This window comes from Halichoeres trimaculatus, unplaced genomic scaffold (genome assembly GCF_033239565.1).
Source record: "Halichoeres trimaculatus isolate MK-OKI-2021-1 unplaced genomic scaffold, fHalTri1.1 fHalTri1_scaffold_20, whole genome shotgun sequence".
Lineage (NCBI taxonomy): Eukaryota > Metazoa > Chordata > Actinopteri > Labriformes > Labridae > Halichoeres > Halichoeres trimaculatus.
The window spans coordinates 15,765,956-15,780,918 of record NW_027437198.1 but is presented as its reverse complement, the minus strand read 5'-3'; the positions used below and the strand labels follow the sequence as shown (position 1 = coordinate 15,780,918).

General features: G+C 38.8%; 1 protein-coding gene across 1 annotated transcript in view; it reads right to left on the bottom strand.

Annotated features, from left to right (window-relative positions):
- Positions 1–14,963, bottom strand: part of cpt1a2b (carnitine palmitoyltransferase 1A2b) — a 35,088-nt gene that overhangs the window by 6,636 nt on the left and 13,489 nt on the right. Inside the window, exons 8-16 of the mRNA XM_074696042.1 lie at positions 14,714–14,821; positions 13,309–13,396; positions 12,700–12,895; positions 10,134–10,322; positions 8,939–9,044; positions 6,416–6,532; positions 1,642–1,806; positions 574–702; positions 183–338 (exon numbers count right to left, since the gene is read on the bottom strand). Of these exons, the coding sequence (XP_074552143.1) occupies positions 183–338; positions 574–702; positions 1,642–1,806; positions 6,416–6,532; positions 8,939–9,044; positions 10,134–10,322; positions 12,700–12,895; positions 13,309–13,396; positions 14,714–14,821 (1,254 nt within the window). The remainder of the gene's footprint in view (positions 1–182; positions 339–573; positions 703–1,641; positions 1,807–6,415; positions 6,533–8,938; positions 9,045–10,133; positions 10,323–12,699; positions 12,896–13,308; positions 13,397–14,713; positions 14,822–14,963) is intronic.

Genomic DNA, 14,963 nt, shown 5'->3' with positions numbered 1-14,963 from the left:
ATTTAATTCCTAGCAACAAATTTCAAAAAGCTGCACAAGGAGCAACAAAAAACTGAAAATGGTTGTTTATAGGAGTTACTCTACTAAGTCTAAAATCTGTTTGTGTATATGTTAGCAACCACACGATGCTCCAACAAGGCCACAGCATTGCATTTATATTTGTTACAAAACAAAAATCGGACCTCTTTAAGGAAGGGGGACTCCACCCCCAAATATTTAGAGACCACGTAAAGGCAGAAGAGATGCCTGTCGATCCCAGCTCCAGTCATTGCCATGCGATAAAGGTTCTGGTGACGCTCTGAGGCCTGTTTGAAGAGTTGTCTGCAATGATCCTCTGCCTGTTAGAACAAATGACACTTTCACTTATACAGATTTCAAATTACATATGCAAATTTAGATTTGCCTAAAGGAGAGTCTTAAACTTATTCACAAGAATGAATTATAAACAAAGAAATTTTGTTTTATTAGTTCTAACAGAGTTCAAAACAAAAAAGGCCACCAAATTAGGTTTGAAAACATAAAAAATGTGCCTATTAGAAAATACAAAGAAGAGCAGATAATATTTGTTTGTACCTCTCCTCTCTCCAAAGCTTTGACAAAGGCACAGCTCTCGTTCGAGCAGGATCGCACAGTCTCCGTCCGGCCCTCCCTGAACAGACGGGTCATTGATGCCTCATAAGTCAGACAGAAACAGCCGCGATCCTGAGATGGTGATGGGAAGATAAAAAGCACCAAGTGTTAGTTGTAAGTGATAAACAGAGAAAAGTTTGTTAAGTTATGATGATAAAGACAAGTTCGGGCTTCGTGAGGTAGTGTTATTGTTTATGCAACTTCAAAAGTGAAGAAGTAGATGGAGGAAAATTAAGTCAGACAAAGCATCAATGGAGCTAAATCAAAAGTTACTCAAATCAACACAAACACCCAGAATACTAATCAGTACAATCTAAAGAGGAAGGATGAGGAAAGAGGAAGCAGCAGGAGACATTGGGAATTTTTTGTCCTCGCTTAATCAAAAGCTGTTTAAACAAACCAAAGTTTTGATGTCACAGGTTTGCTGTGAGTCATTCTCGATCTATTTATTCTCCTTTGTCGGAAGACAATCATCCTTTGACTAACTTCTACTCCACACTGAAATATTGCACTGGTCCAACTGAGGCATGCAAAAAAGCAACATTAATAATGTCATATTCTTTCCGCTAACCAATGATGTAATGTCATTTTCTAAATCTTTGTGGCACAGATTCTACAAGGCGCTCAAAACATTTCTAAGAGATTTTCCTTTACATTGACATAACAGAATCATACAGCTGCTGTAGATTTGTTAACTGCAAACTTAAAATGTTAATCTCACTGTCTTTTAATCTAGTTTTACCAAAATTATTGGCCTTGTAACCAGATGTTTTTATAAGTTGTTGTTCTCATCTGTCTCTATCCCATCACTCTTTTTGAGTATCTTCCTTCAGCTTGCTAAATGCCACAAAGTGTTTGGATTGAGACCTTTCACTTTCCACTGAGCCATTAACCACTGTTACATCTGAATCAACCATCTATTACAGTTGCTCATCAGTTCAAAGCAGAAACTGATAGTTGTTTCATTTTTACAGCATCAGACGTCAAAGAGGACTGTCTCATCCTCCTCACCCTGTAGTATGCCAGCTGTAAGCTGATCTGGATGAATGCATCAGGGCTGACGCGGAGCTTCTTGATCCGTCCTTTTCCAAACTCGCTGAAAGGAAACACGTGGCAATCCACATCCTCTGCTAGGGTCTCGGCAACAGCCAGGGAGCTGTGGACTTGATCCTGAACCTGAAAGACGACAAAACCAAAACAGAAATTAAAACTTGAAAAAACAGGATAATTAAGATTTCAATGACTGCCTAAAATTTCCTTTTTCCCACAACATTTAGGCCCACCCTTCACCGAATGAGTCAGCCGACTGTCCTATTTTCTTTTTCTCTTTAAAATAATCAAATCAAGAGTGATTTCACCAGATCGCATTGGTTATTAAAGGAGTGCTGCCAAGTCTCAGGTCTCAGGTCTCAGGGTTATATTCAAACATGTTTACTCATTTGTTTGTATAAGGGTCAGAGTTTCTTCACCAAGTTTTTCCATGAACCCTGTAATCTCTGTCATTGTCCTGTTTAGGTTAATTTTGGTGATTAACCAAAACAAAAAGTAGCTTGTGAAATTCATGCACATATCCCAGGTGACCAAGGCATTACAGGCCTGTAGCTGCTGTAGAGTTAAAACTGACATACTGACTCATGTTTTAGACATTTTCCTAAATTCTTGACACACTCCCACTGCCTATGACACGTTCCCACACTTAGACAAAATGAAAACTCAAAGTTTCATTTGTAGGACAAATACATTTAAAACTTAAACTCATATTTACTGCATGCATTGTGTCTCAATAAAAAATGCAGAGACACTTTTTGGCACCTTTTCAGATCAAGGAGCAATTACAAGTCTGGCAGAAGAGATTCAGTAATTAAAGAATAACGCGTAACCACCATATAATTACTACTACTACTACTACTTCTAATATTAACAATAGTAAAAAACAGGAAATGCAGCTTTAGAGCTCTCACTCCCTGTGAACTTCTTTGTGATTCGAAATCATTAACTACACACACCCTCACGTCTCCTGCTAAGTTTCCACAACCCAAACAAACAGTTCACACAAGCTCCTGAGATTACACTTAAACGCAGGAAGAGTTTGGTAACGCCAAAAATGCAGAAGAAGAGTTTTTTCCAATCCTGTTTTTCAAGAGCCACGTGGCAAGGCTCACATTCTTACAACCATCAGAAAGCCAGTAACAATAAGCAGGCTTTGGCACAGCACTCATTCGCTCATTTGTCAGCATTTGTCGTTAACTGATTTACACAGTGACACAAACAGAAGTCAGAATTGTAGTCTGCCTTTAGCACAGGAAGAACATCCAAGACAGACTGACTCTACGCTATGCTTATCCATAAATTATATCAAAATGAACCTACTTGACTTGCTTGGCCGAGTGCTTTTGACATTTTGACATCATTCACATTTCCTGTTTGGCTATTATGGCTATAATTTAACATCATGTTTCATAACTAAAGGAAAGTGTGTTCCTCATATCACTTCACTATTTGACCCCAGATTCACTTTGCTAGCAGGAAAAAAGCCAAGAAATGGGGGCGGGGGGCTCTGGAATTTCTCAAATTGGCTCGTCACTCTCTTGACTTTTATGTCAAAAATGAAATTAAGCCCCTCTTAAGTACTTTAGGAAGTGTTTGGGCCCATTTCCTACTTTTGTTCTATTACTGGCTTTTCAAATATGAAAACAAGATTTATCTCAAAGTATTGGGGAAATCCCTGTCTCTCCCCTAAACAAAATCTGAAGTTTTTCAAGACAGAAAGGATAGCAAGGGACTTTTGCCACCGGGAACTACCTTACAGTTTTTTTTTAATAAACAAACAAAACTGATTGCAACTCTCACTCTCCGGGCAGGATTTCATGTCATTTTTGTTTGTTAAATACTCTTCTTCAAACTACACTTAAATGTTTCCTCTCACACACATGAGCCTTGTCAAACACATTTTTGATTCCCTTTTTTTTTGCACAGACAAGTTGTTCAGCTGTTAAAGAAACACAGACTGACTTTTGTCAGTCATTAATCCAGGGTTCCTTAGCAAAAACACTGGCGTAGAGGGATAGTTTATTCAACCACATACTTCCTTTCACAACGGGTGTTTCTGAACTCTATATCAACACTTTCACACAATAGTTCACCAACCTTACTTCTATCCAAACCCTGCCTCAGTACAATGAGTAAGCTCAAAAAAATCTTTCAAGAAAAAAATCTGTTTCAACTGGAGAGAAGCAGGTATTTCACCTACAAACCTGCTTTTTTCACCTCTGACACTAAATACATCATCCCCTGATTGCTTCATTCACAAATCCAGAAGATGACAAACTAAAGAGATCAAAGTGAAAGTTCTGTGTTATGATGAGGCTGTGTGAGCTCAGATGCCAAGCCGTTATGCCTCTCTTTGTTTGGAATGTTAAGACATATGACGGTAGTATTAAAAAATATATATATTGTGATGCGTCTTTTTTACACTCTGTCCAGCTTGAAGTTGATAGCCAACATTTTGTTCCCACGCATTCAAAATATACACCTGTTAGTGTTAAACATGTGCAGCCTGATGAGAGCAGCTGCAGACGTCTCTGAGCACTCAGAAATCCCACATGACAACGAACTGGAAGATACAGATGAAATAACTCTGCTTTGCTGTTCTTTTACGCATTTTTGTTGTTATTGTAGATTTTATCTTCATAACCGGAAAGCACAGTAAAAATTGGCTCAGTTCTAACTAATGCACTAAAAGTTTGTATTCACAGATTAAACTACAATAATATACCTGTAGAAAAGAACAGCTGATGTTTTTTTATCATACCAAAGTGCTCCTGTCCCGACTTCAATAACAATCAAACAGAGAAAAGAGAGGCCGATAATGGGCCTGAATCACTTACTGAATGATGACACAAACGATGTTACGGGTTGATTGCTGTTATCTGTGAGCCTTCTGCTAACTTTAACCTTCACTTTAATAACAAGCAACTTGATTTCTATGTATATATTTTCTTTAGGGATGTCCCAATATTATATTTTCACTTCCGATACAATACCGATACTGCAGCATTGAGTATTGGCCGATACCGATATTATTCCGATACGATATCAGCATAAACATGCATACTTTTATTACTTATTTTGTAGTATGTTTGTCATGTGAGAAAAGGCTTGATTCAGTGATTTTATTCGAACAAAGAACATTAGTCAGCAACAGTAGGTATGAGGAAAAACTGACCCATTTATTATTATGCTATGGGTAACAGAAATTTTAACATTAAACATAAGAATATACTAGTAATTGAATAAAATGAAGAATAAATTAGAAGACCCAGAAAATAACCTAAATAAATCAAATAAAAACAGCAGGAGCGGAGTCTGGAATGGACTGCTTATATCAGAGATTTTAGATGCATTCCGATGTAATCCGATACTTGTTTTTTTGCTGATATCGGACCGATATCCGATATCAATACCGGACTGGGACGCCTCTAATTGTCTCCCTGTGATTGTGGCACAAACGATAGACACAGCAAATCAGTTGTATGCATTTAAATTATAAGTTATGTTAACTATGTTTGGCCAAATGCAGGCTTGAGGAGAGCCGAACAGACAGAACAAACAGCCAGGCAGTTAATGATGACAGTTCATTTCTAGTTTCTTACAGAGAAGTTAGCCAGAAAAATCAGCTTAAAGTGACAATTTTGTGACTATTGGCTTTAAAAATCAACATCATTTCAATCTTTTTGTCACCTTATGTGCACCCAAAACTAATTTCTTAAGATGGCTGAAGGTCGTTGAACCCAGTGTCCTAGTTTGTCTGTGTCGTGTGATTTTTGGAAGACATCAGTTTGGTTCACACTGGTATCAGGAGGAAACAGACAAGGAGCTCTAGCCTGGGCGCCTTTCCAACATGAAAGGAATGCACAAAATCAAAGGTGTATATTTTAGTAGGGGTGCAAATTTGACCTGTGGCCTTTTTTCCTTAAGTTATTTTTTGGGCTTTTTTTTTTTTATGCCTTCAATCGGGACAGTGGATAGAGCAGGAAACAGGGTGAGTGTGGGGATCAACATGCGGGACACAGCCCAGCCCAGCCCAGCCCCCGCAACCTAGAACGCTAGGTCATCTGCGCCCCAGCCTGTGACTTTTTTTGGTGAATGAAAGGGTGGAAGTCTTAAACCTTGCCTTTTTTAAGCAATTCTTAAGCAGTGAATGAAGGGTAATAAATGAATTAATAAATAAATATGTGACATCATAAATAAAAAATAAATAATAATAATACTTTTAAATGTGTTTTCTTTTTTATGAAGAGACATATTATATGATTGGGTAATTATGCAAACAACTTCAGGTGTCATTTGGTCCAAATATCTTGAAATAAGATATTTTCTGCACCTGAATTTAGCTCAGATTTAACCTATTGAGACAATTTTTTATCAAAAATAAGACAAAAAAACTTGCTTTCATTTCAGTTTTTGCACTCTGTTTAGTTAATGATAAATGATGATGATGTATATTCACCTGTGCACATTTGTACAAGCAGGTGCTGGTTTTGTGTCAGAGAAAGCAGATGGCTTTGTGGCGTGAACCTGTTTAAAACAGGTTTAAGAATGAGGAAAGAATGGAGAAAAAAATCATTCCCCGGCCACAGAGGGGTGACAGATGATCTCATCCTCACACCAAGAATCTGTGTAAACCCAAGGACAAGTGCTGATAACATCCGAAAAAGCGTGCTAGTGGGGTCATTAGGTTTTGGTAAACACACAATTTTTTTGCACAAAACCACAGTGAGCGTACCTCTGAGGGGATATCCCAGGTGAGTTTCTGTGGGAAGGGAAGCGTCAGATCCACCTCGCCTTTACAGTGTCCATCCTCAGTGTATTTCAGCTGGAAAGCATCTGTCGCCAGGGTGAACTGGAGAGGAGAAGAGACGTGATAAAATATGTGACCTAACAAAAATAAGCAACTCTCTACTCTCTCCTTCATATGTATCTTCAATAAATTAGATCCTGAATGATTATGGAGGGATCAAAGGAACTCTTGTGTTTCCTTTGCATCCTTATAAACTTAAAATGACCATGAGTGGTGTTTTGGTCTCTTTGCTGCACAAAGCCCTGACAAAGATAGATAAAAATGTTTGCACAATAAGATATGAATTGTATGTTGCAACTCTACAGCTGCTGTAAGCCTGTGTCCAATTATGACCAACCAGCAGAGTTGGATGAACCTTGCTGTGTACACATTAAGCAGCTGTTGACATGGCTGAAGTTTGAACAAACAACAGCCAAAATCAGCAGCCCCCACCCTCCTCTTTCAAATCCCTGTCTTAATGTTTTGAGTATGAAATATCCTCTCTCAAGCTCTGATCTAACAAATAAACTGTCAGGAGGAGACCATGAAAAGTATCTCATGAGAAGGCAGACAAAACTACCAGCTCTGGTTTATACAGGGATCTGTCCTTGTGAAACCTTTTGTTTGAAATCCAGGGCACTGAGTCACATTCATTTTAATGGGATTCAGAAAATGATTAAAAGACTCTTATTTTTAAATACTTTTCAGGATTTGGACATAAGTTTGAGTCAAGCTTTGACTTGTCTTAGGTTCTTCTGTAGTCCCTTGGACTTTGGCCATGTCCACACGAAGCTGGGTATTTGGGAAAATGTGTATACTTCAAAGTGAAGATTTTGGAAATCTCTGGTTTTGTGGTTTCTTGCAGATGCCGGGAAACAGAGCTTTTGGTTCTCAAACGTCACAGCTGGGGTTCATCCTGATTGGATGCCGTCTGAAAAATACCGCCAACTATGGGTTTGTCAAGCTTCGAGCTGCACTCACCAGCGGATTTTCCCAGTGCGTGTGGACAAAAGTATTTTTAAAAATGAATGAGGGGGGATGTTAGTTTTTGAAAAAAATGCATGGCTACATGTGGACAAGGCCTTTGTCTCAGAGATCTTGATAAGACTCAGACTCTAAATTTGGCTGCCTAAGTTTTACACTGTCTGTACTTTTATTTTTCAATGTTTAGTCAAATGTGAACATTTTAACTTCCATATACATCTCTTCGTTTAATCCTATTTTTATATACATTGTTTTTAGATATTTATCATGACATCGAGAGTGAAATTTCGCGTAAACATGCTAGTATGACAATAAAGCTTCTTGAAAAACTTAAATCACTGGATGACTCTCGATCAGATGGCACTTTGATACTTTAAAATTTTGAGACAGTCAAAACAATATTTGATTAATCGAAGATACACAACATCTCTACGCTTTAATGTGTAGGATGGATGCTTTGCTCAATTTCACTTTGCTGTATTTCTACTGAGATGAAAAAAAGAGTATTTGTAAAAATCAATATAAAATTTATTGAAAATATAACCATGTGATCACATTAGGGCCGGGCCTCATCCACATTCAACTTCCCACCAAACAGTAGGCGTCTGATGGACGTGCAGATCACATCTTTATCGCGTATGTTGTTTGTTTGTTAACACTTCCTGTTTTCCATTTTAAATTTGTGATGTTTTATCCTGTACCAGTTAATTTTCCTGTAGCTTCATTTGGTTCAGCAGCAGGTTTGAAGTGGAAATGTAAAACATCACTGTATATATTTACAATTACCATCCACTGCTGATAAATAAAATTAAGCTTTCAAAAATGAACCAGAACAGTATACTGCCTTCTGAAACTACACTACAGTTATGCACAGCAACTATTATTTTGCTATTTTATCAACAGAAACTTCAGTAGATATGACACTCAAGTCAGTCTTCTGGAAAGCTTAAGGTCATCTAGTAAATTTCCAGACCTGTTGTTAGTATCACCATTGTGGGTGTGAAGATACTTATGTTTAAGTTCCAATGTCCTTTAAGACCTGCAACAGGCCCACACACTTCCTGGAAATAAACATGACACCACAAAGGGTTTAGTTTCCATCACATCTCAGGCGCCCACACCAGCAGCAGTGGACACTCTGCATCCTCTTCTTCAGTCACCACGCAGAGTTTTTTTTTCCACTGCTCTGGGGACAACAGCCTCTGCTTTTTTCCATTTCTGTGTTCATGCAAATATTTTGTGGCATTTTGTCCAATCTTATACTTTAGAGAATCGTTAATAGTGTAGGTGTAAAGACACGTGAAATTTCCAGACAACCGTCACAGATATTTTCTGCTGCAGGTGTCTGACGTTCTTCAGACAGAAGCAGTATCAGCTCAGTTTTCCTTTACATTCACTTTCTCCACTGGATCCACTTCTGGGAAAAGGGTCTGACAAACAGACTAAAAATGACTGTGCAAGAAATTCTCACTAACACAAACACACCTCCCAGAGATGGGCCACTGTCGGTGCATCAGCCCAGGAGTGCTCTGCATTCAGTCCACTCTTCCCGTTCTTGTAGATCACAATGGAAAAGGATTTATCGAACCACCTGGAGAATGAGAGTAGAAAGAAGGAAGACGGTGAAGAAACAGAAGAATTAGTGGGGAGGGTTGGGGTGAGGGAATAATACTGTATATATTTTATTTACCAAACATGAAATGAAAAAGCAAGGAACAGAAACACCTATGTATTCAAAAACCCTTAAAGTCTACAGCTATGCTAGATGCAAAGCAGTGCTTGGAGCCAATGCTAACATCAGTGTTTGTCATGGCAACAAGTCTCCCTGGAGTTTTCAGGGGAAATCCTGCCAGCGAACCAGTGAGTACTGGCAAAGAGACTGAGCACAAGTATTGATATTCAGCAGAGGGAAACACTTTTGGTGTCTAATTATTTAACCACAGGATGAAACACTGACACAGTTACTGTGGCTTGTTAGATACAGGTATTTCAAAGTCTTTTTTTTACTTCTGTGAGTACTATGACTGCAACAATGAATGTTTGACAACTTCTTTCTGACAAAATCTACCAAAATGTAGGATGGTTAAAAGAACACTTCCTGATGGACTGATTTAGGGCTGCACGATATGGCCTAAAACCAGTAACTCAATATTTCTAAGCTATATCACGATATACATCTCAATATTCTGAGTTTTCCTCTAACTCACGCTATACATTTCAAATTCAACCCTTAGATGCATAAAATGACACCAGTCTAACGGTTCAAGTAGACCCTTTGGTTGGGTTTCTAAAATTTGCATTGCAAAGTTTGCAAACCCCAAACCTGCAACTGATGAGATAGATCAGTTGAGAGTTTTCTAGGTGGGTGGGGGAGTGTGCTGCCCGCTGTGACAAAAGCACCAGTGAAAAAGAGAATTACATACTGGCATCTTAAAACATTTACATGACAATTTGTACTCGATGGTCACTATAAAGTCATTTCATACTTCTATTTACAATATATCCCCCACCTGTAGGCTGATTTTGGTATTTGAGAAAAAAAAAAGGTCTTTGACATAACAAAATCTCACCATTGGTTATTCTGGGAACAGGAGTCAAAAGAGGTGATTATAGTGTGAGATAGTGCAGCCCATCCTTGATTAATATCTCCACTACAATCTACAATCTGCAAATTCCTCACCTGTCATAGCATTTCCCATGGAGCAGGGACTTGGCATAGCGGTCCAAATTTCCTGCTGGGTCCTCTCCACGCATCCCTTGTTCTTCATCATCCAAAGTAACAAAGAAAGCTGCCCTCTCGATGGCGTCCAGGGATCGCTTGTTGATGCCAGAGCTGAAGTACTGTTTCCTCATCTGAGCCCAAGGAACTCTGAGTGGGGCAGGAGACACATACAGTCATCAAATAATCAGGCCTGATGACTCCCAATGTACACACAAACAGGTGATAGATAATCAGCAATGTTTTATCTGTTTGATCTGCGTCATCTCTAGGAACAGGTATTGATAAGTTTTCATTGATACCAAGCCGTTATCAATTCCACTTTTCAGATCAGAGTCTTTATCGATCCCCTTATCAATTCCTCCTGTTAAAGGGCAACTCCGTTTTTTTGACACCTGGACCTTTTTTATAGGTGTGTGCATGCTCATATACTCACCCAGACAAACATTGTGCAGCTCGGAGTCCTTCAGAAGTTATTTAGATCTAACCGATTTTAGCCGCACTTAGCGGGGGCCAAGGCAAGGGAGCTTCAGCGCGGGACATAATCTCTGCCAAATCGCTCATTTTGGCTAAAAACAGAGTTGCCCTTTAATTTTCTGTGAACTCAATGTCTGTTTTATAGGTTTTCTGTGTCAAAATTTTATTGAGTTTATGACTAAATAAAAAATGCATGGCCTGAAGTGAAAATAATTTTCTACCCTGAATCCATCAGGTTCCTACATCTTCTGGACATCATCCAGGAGTCAGGTTCAGACGTCATCTAGACATAATCCAGAAAACATATGGTTTTCAGATTTCAACATCTGTACGTCACCTGGATGTCCGGTTCCAACATCATCTGAGTGTCACCCGAACATTATCCAAACAAACCAATTTTCTCACATTATCAGCACCAGACTTACAGGGTTACTGTAAGGTACTGTATATTTTGTGTGGAGTACTTGCAGTCCAACACTTAAATTCCAGCCGTTCAATACAGATACGGAATTTTTTTTTCATTAAATTTCCATATGCTGCAAATCCAGTGGAGTGCTTCAGTGTAGTATATTAAGTTGGTCACTGGATCTTGATATTTCTAGACGTAAATAAATGAAAATAAGTTAAAATCTTTGCATGTTGCGTAAGGTCCAGCTATTTTGGCATTATCTAAAGAATAAACAATAAAATCATAAAGCATAAAGGCTGATGATGTCGATGCACCAAACCATTTCTAATCAATCCTTAGCACGAACTAGTTATTGAACTCATCTACGCCTTTGTCTCCTCAAGGCTCGACTACTGCAACGCACTCCTCATCGGGACTTCAATACATCCAAAACAGCGCCGCTGGTCCTGGGTTCCTGATGAGGGTGCGGAAGCATAATCACATAACACCCATCCTTCACTCCCTCCACTGGCTTCAGGTCTCATCTGCATCAAAATCTCCCTTCCAACTCATTACTGCATCCACGGGAATGCCTCCCCATGCCTAAAAGAACTCCTCACACCACAAAACTCATCACGCCTCCGCTCAGATAACAACTCCCTCCTTCTGCCCCCCAGGACTAAACTGAGTACGATGCGTATGTGATGTCACCTTTGTTTGTCGGTTGGTTTTAAGTATTTCTATTGGCGTTTTCTCTTATTAAATGTGTTTTTAATTAACTGTAAAATGACCTTGTGTGTCAAGAACGGCGCTTTTAAATGAAATGTATTATTATTATTATTACAAGTGTCTGATTGTTGGAACAGCATCACCGCATTATTCTCCTGTTTGTTTTCTCAAATCTAGGACAACAGAGGGTTTTTCCAAGATAAAAACTTGTTTTATTTGGATTATCAGGTATTGAAGCAAGATTTAAATGACATGATTCATGTGTTTACTTTTACTCCTAGTTCAGGTAATGCCTTTCCGTTAAAGCCAGGTGACTCAACCTCTTCCTCTGAGTTGTTTACATACCTCCATCTTAGCCTGCACTTGTCAAGTAGGATCATTTTACATCCTCAGAAAGTCACTAACCACAGGTTTCTCTCTTCCTGTGCCCAGAAAGCAGTTTTTCTGGAAGCTCAGTGAGGTCTTATCTGTCTATCAGCATAAACACACGTAGGATCCAATTACAGGACAGACACACACTAGTACTACACACAGCCTCATCACCTAATCCTAGTCATTATGTTTATTGCTGGTCGCTAATTTGGAGATTCAACCTCAATTATTCTTGTCTTTTAGAGCTTTAATTGTATTTCCTTTCATGAACATTCACTCTTGTATTCTTATCTTCTCTTTTACAGTCATATAATGAAATCCAAGAACGGGCTCCAGCTGTCAATAGTTTCAATCAACTGTTGTGAAGAAAACTTTTACAAAAGATAACTTTTTTAAACTTTTGAACTTGAGTTCCATAACATTTGTATTTTGTTTGCTTCACAGCAGAAAAATATTATAACAGGCTTGACATGTTGGGTTTTGGTCGCTTCATTAAAAGACAAATGAGAGTCAAATTCTTTTTGATGCTTTCATAGCTTTCCCTCACCCTGTCATGCTTACCTGTCTCCAGCAGTGAGAGCTCCCAGCTTCTCCTCACCCGGCTGAGGAGGTGAAGGGTCGTCCAAGATCCTCTGGATCTGGAACTCGATCTCCCTGGGCGTCAGCAGTCGGCCTGCGCGGTACACCCACAGGCGGAAGAAGCGTCCCTTGTGGTACACTGCAATAAACTCACTATCCTGCCAGTGCTGGAGGACATCTGTGGAGGAAAGTGAATTACTACACTGGCTCAAAAGTAGTCCTTTGCTTTACAATGGTATCAGTGAGCAGATGTGCCAGTGATAATTAATTTTTTTCTGCTTTGACTTCAATTAAAAACGCATTTAATTCAAAGTTTCACAAAATATCCAAAGATATTTAGATTTCAGACTTTGTATATTGCAGAAAATGAGAACACTACCTCTTAAAAGGGGAAGCAATTGCTACTTAGTAGATTTTAAATGGAGACTTAAAGAAATCCAAAGCAAAATATTGCTTATACTCCAGTGATACATTAATGTTAAACATACTTTTGGATTGGATATCTTATTTCATTTTTACACACTGCTCCTCTAAGAAAGAAAGACAGGGGGGAAAGGGGGGGATAGGGAGTGGAGTGTGTGAGTGTTTTACCAGTCTCCACTCCTGGTGTGCGTGTTGTGTTGAACATCCTTTCACACTGAGCAGCACACAGAGGGATAACGGTCCCTGGAACACGACTCTGACACACAGCAAAACAGCACACAGGAACACACACCCACAGCATCCATTATTCATCACATCCTTTTAGCTTACTTTCACTTTCATTTTGACTATCTCCACATTTACAAGTGGACACTTATTCTTCTGTTTCAACACTTTTTTTCAACACACTATGCTTTTTCTACTCTGATATTCCAGTCAGAGCAGTTGCCTTTTAGACTGTTGTTTTCTCCTGCTGTTGTTGATTATGCTTCTGTCATCACATCAGTTCCCAGTTGAACAGTGAAATAACCTCACCCTGACATCTGGCTTGTGTTTTTTTACACAGAACAGCAGGGGAAACACCACAGTACTGTTTTAAATGTGCTGTGATAGAGGGGATAACACCATGAAGCTTAAAGATGTACATGAGTACAGATGATTTGTCTCCATCCCTTTCCATTTTGACATACAAAGCAGGGCACACATTTAATTCATTAACAGTTTCTATACCTAATGAAAAATTGAACACTTCCTGTGGGTATTATCTCATTAAAAAAATCAAATTTGTCAGCATTTTAACTTGTGTCTGGTTTAATTACGATATGCCTGCCACACAAAAGGTTTAACATGTGTTAAGTGTTTACTAACCGTATATAACAAAAGGAGAAGAATAATCGTTACTGCATCAGATAACAAGTAGAAGAGAGCACTACCAATCACTGGAAATAATAAAGTCGGGCTGTGGGATTCAGAAGCAGAGAACACTACACCCACACAAATGTCCAGTGTAGAAGAACAATTACCAAATAAATGAATGTGACTACCAACAAATACTTAAGCCTTAAATGCCCAACCCTATTACTAATATTAACTTCACTGCGAAAACAAGTCATAGTTTATTCACTCAATGTGGGTAATTTGACTGTTTCTGGTTTCTCACTTCCTCTACAGTGGTTGGTTAGTTAGAATTTCATCTTCTGTTGAAATTAATAAGAAACGAAATGGTTCATAACACTCTCAAATATGTCAGATGACCCGATGTCGCACCTCCTTTATTGAACATATCAAACACACATTTGGTGGGGGCTGTTGTGCTAGTCATTTGTCTATACAGTCTATGCTATTTCGTTGTTGATGTTTAACCCACGAACACACCAAGAGCAAGTGCCTAAATCACTTTTCTTGTGACAAAGTTATGAATTTAAAGTATTTGATTTGATGCACTATTGGCCTGATGGTTTCATTGCAAACCCTTTAGAATAAGCAAGATTTACTACATTACACACACACAACAGCACAAACATGTTATACCAACGGCTTTTTTATTTTGTAGTGTTTATGAATGTGGTCTCACCGGTTTGAGTTCCTCCCTGTTGACCTTCCGGCGATAGAGCAGCAGGGCAGTGATGGTGTTTCCTGCCCTCGCTGCCTGCACTGAGGTTGGGGTCACATACAGGAAGTCCTGGAGAGCATGTGTGAAAAGTTAAAGATTTGCACCAGAAACACATGTAATTTATGCTTTATAAAACTGTCTCTAATGCTATAGTTTCATAAATAACTTTCATCATTGCCAGGTTTCTAAAAACAGTTGATGAAAGGGTCAA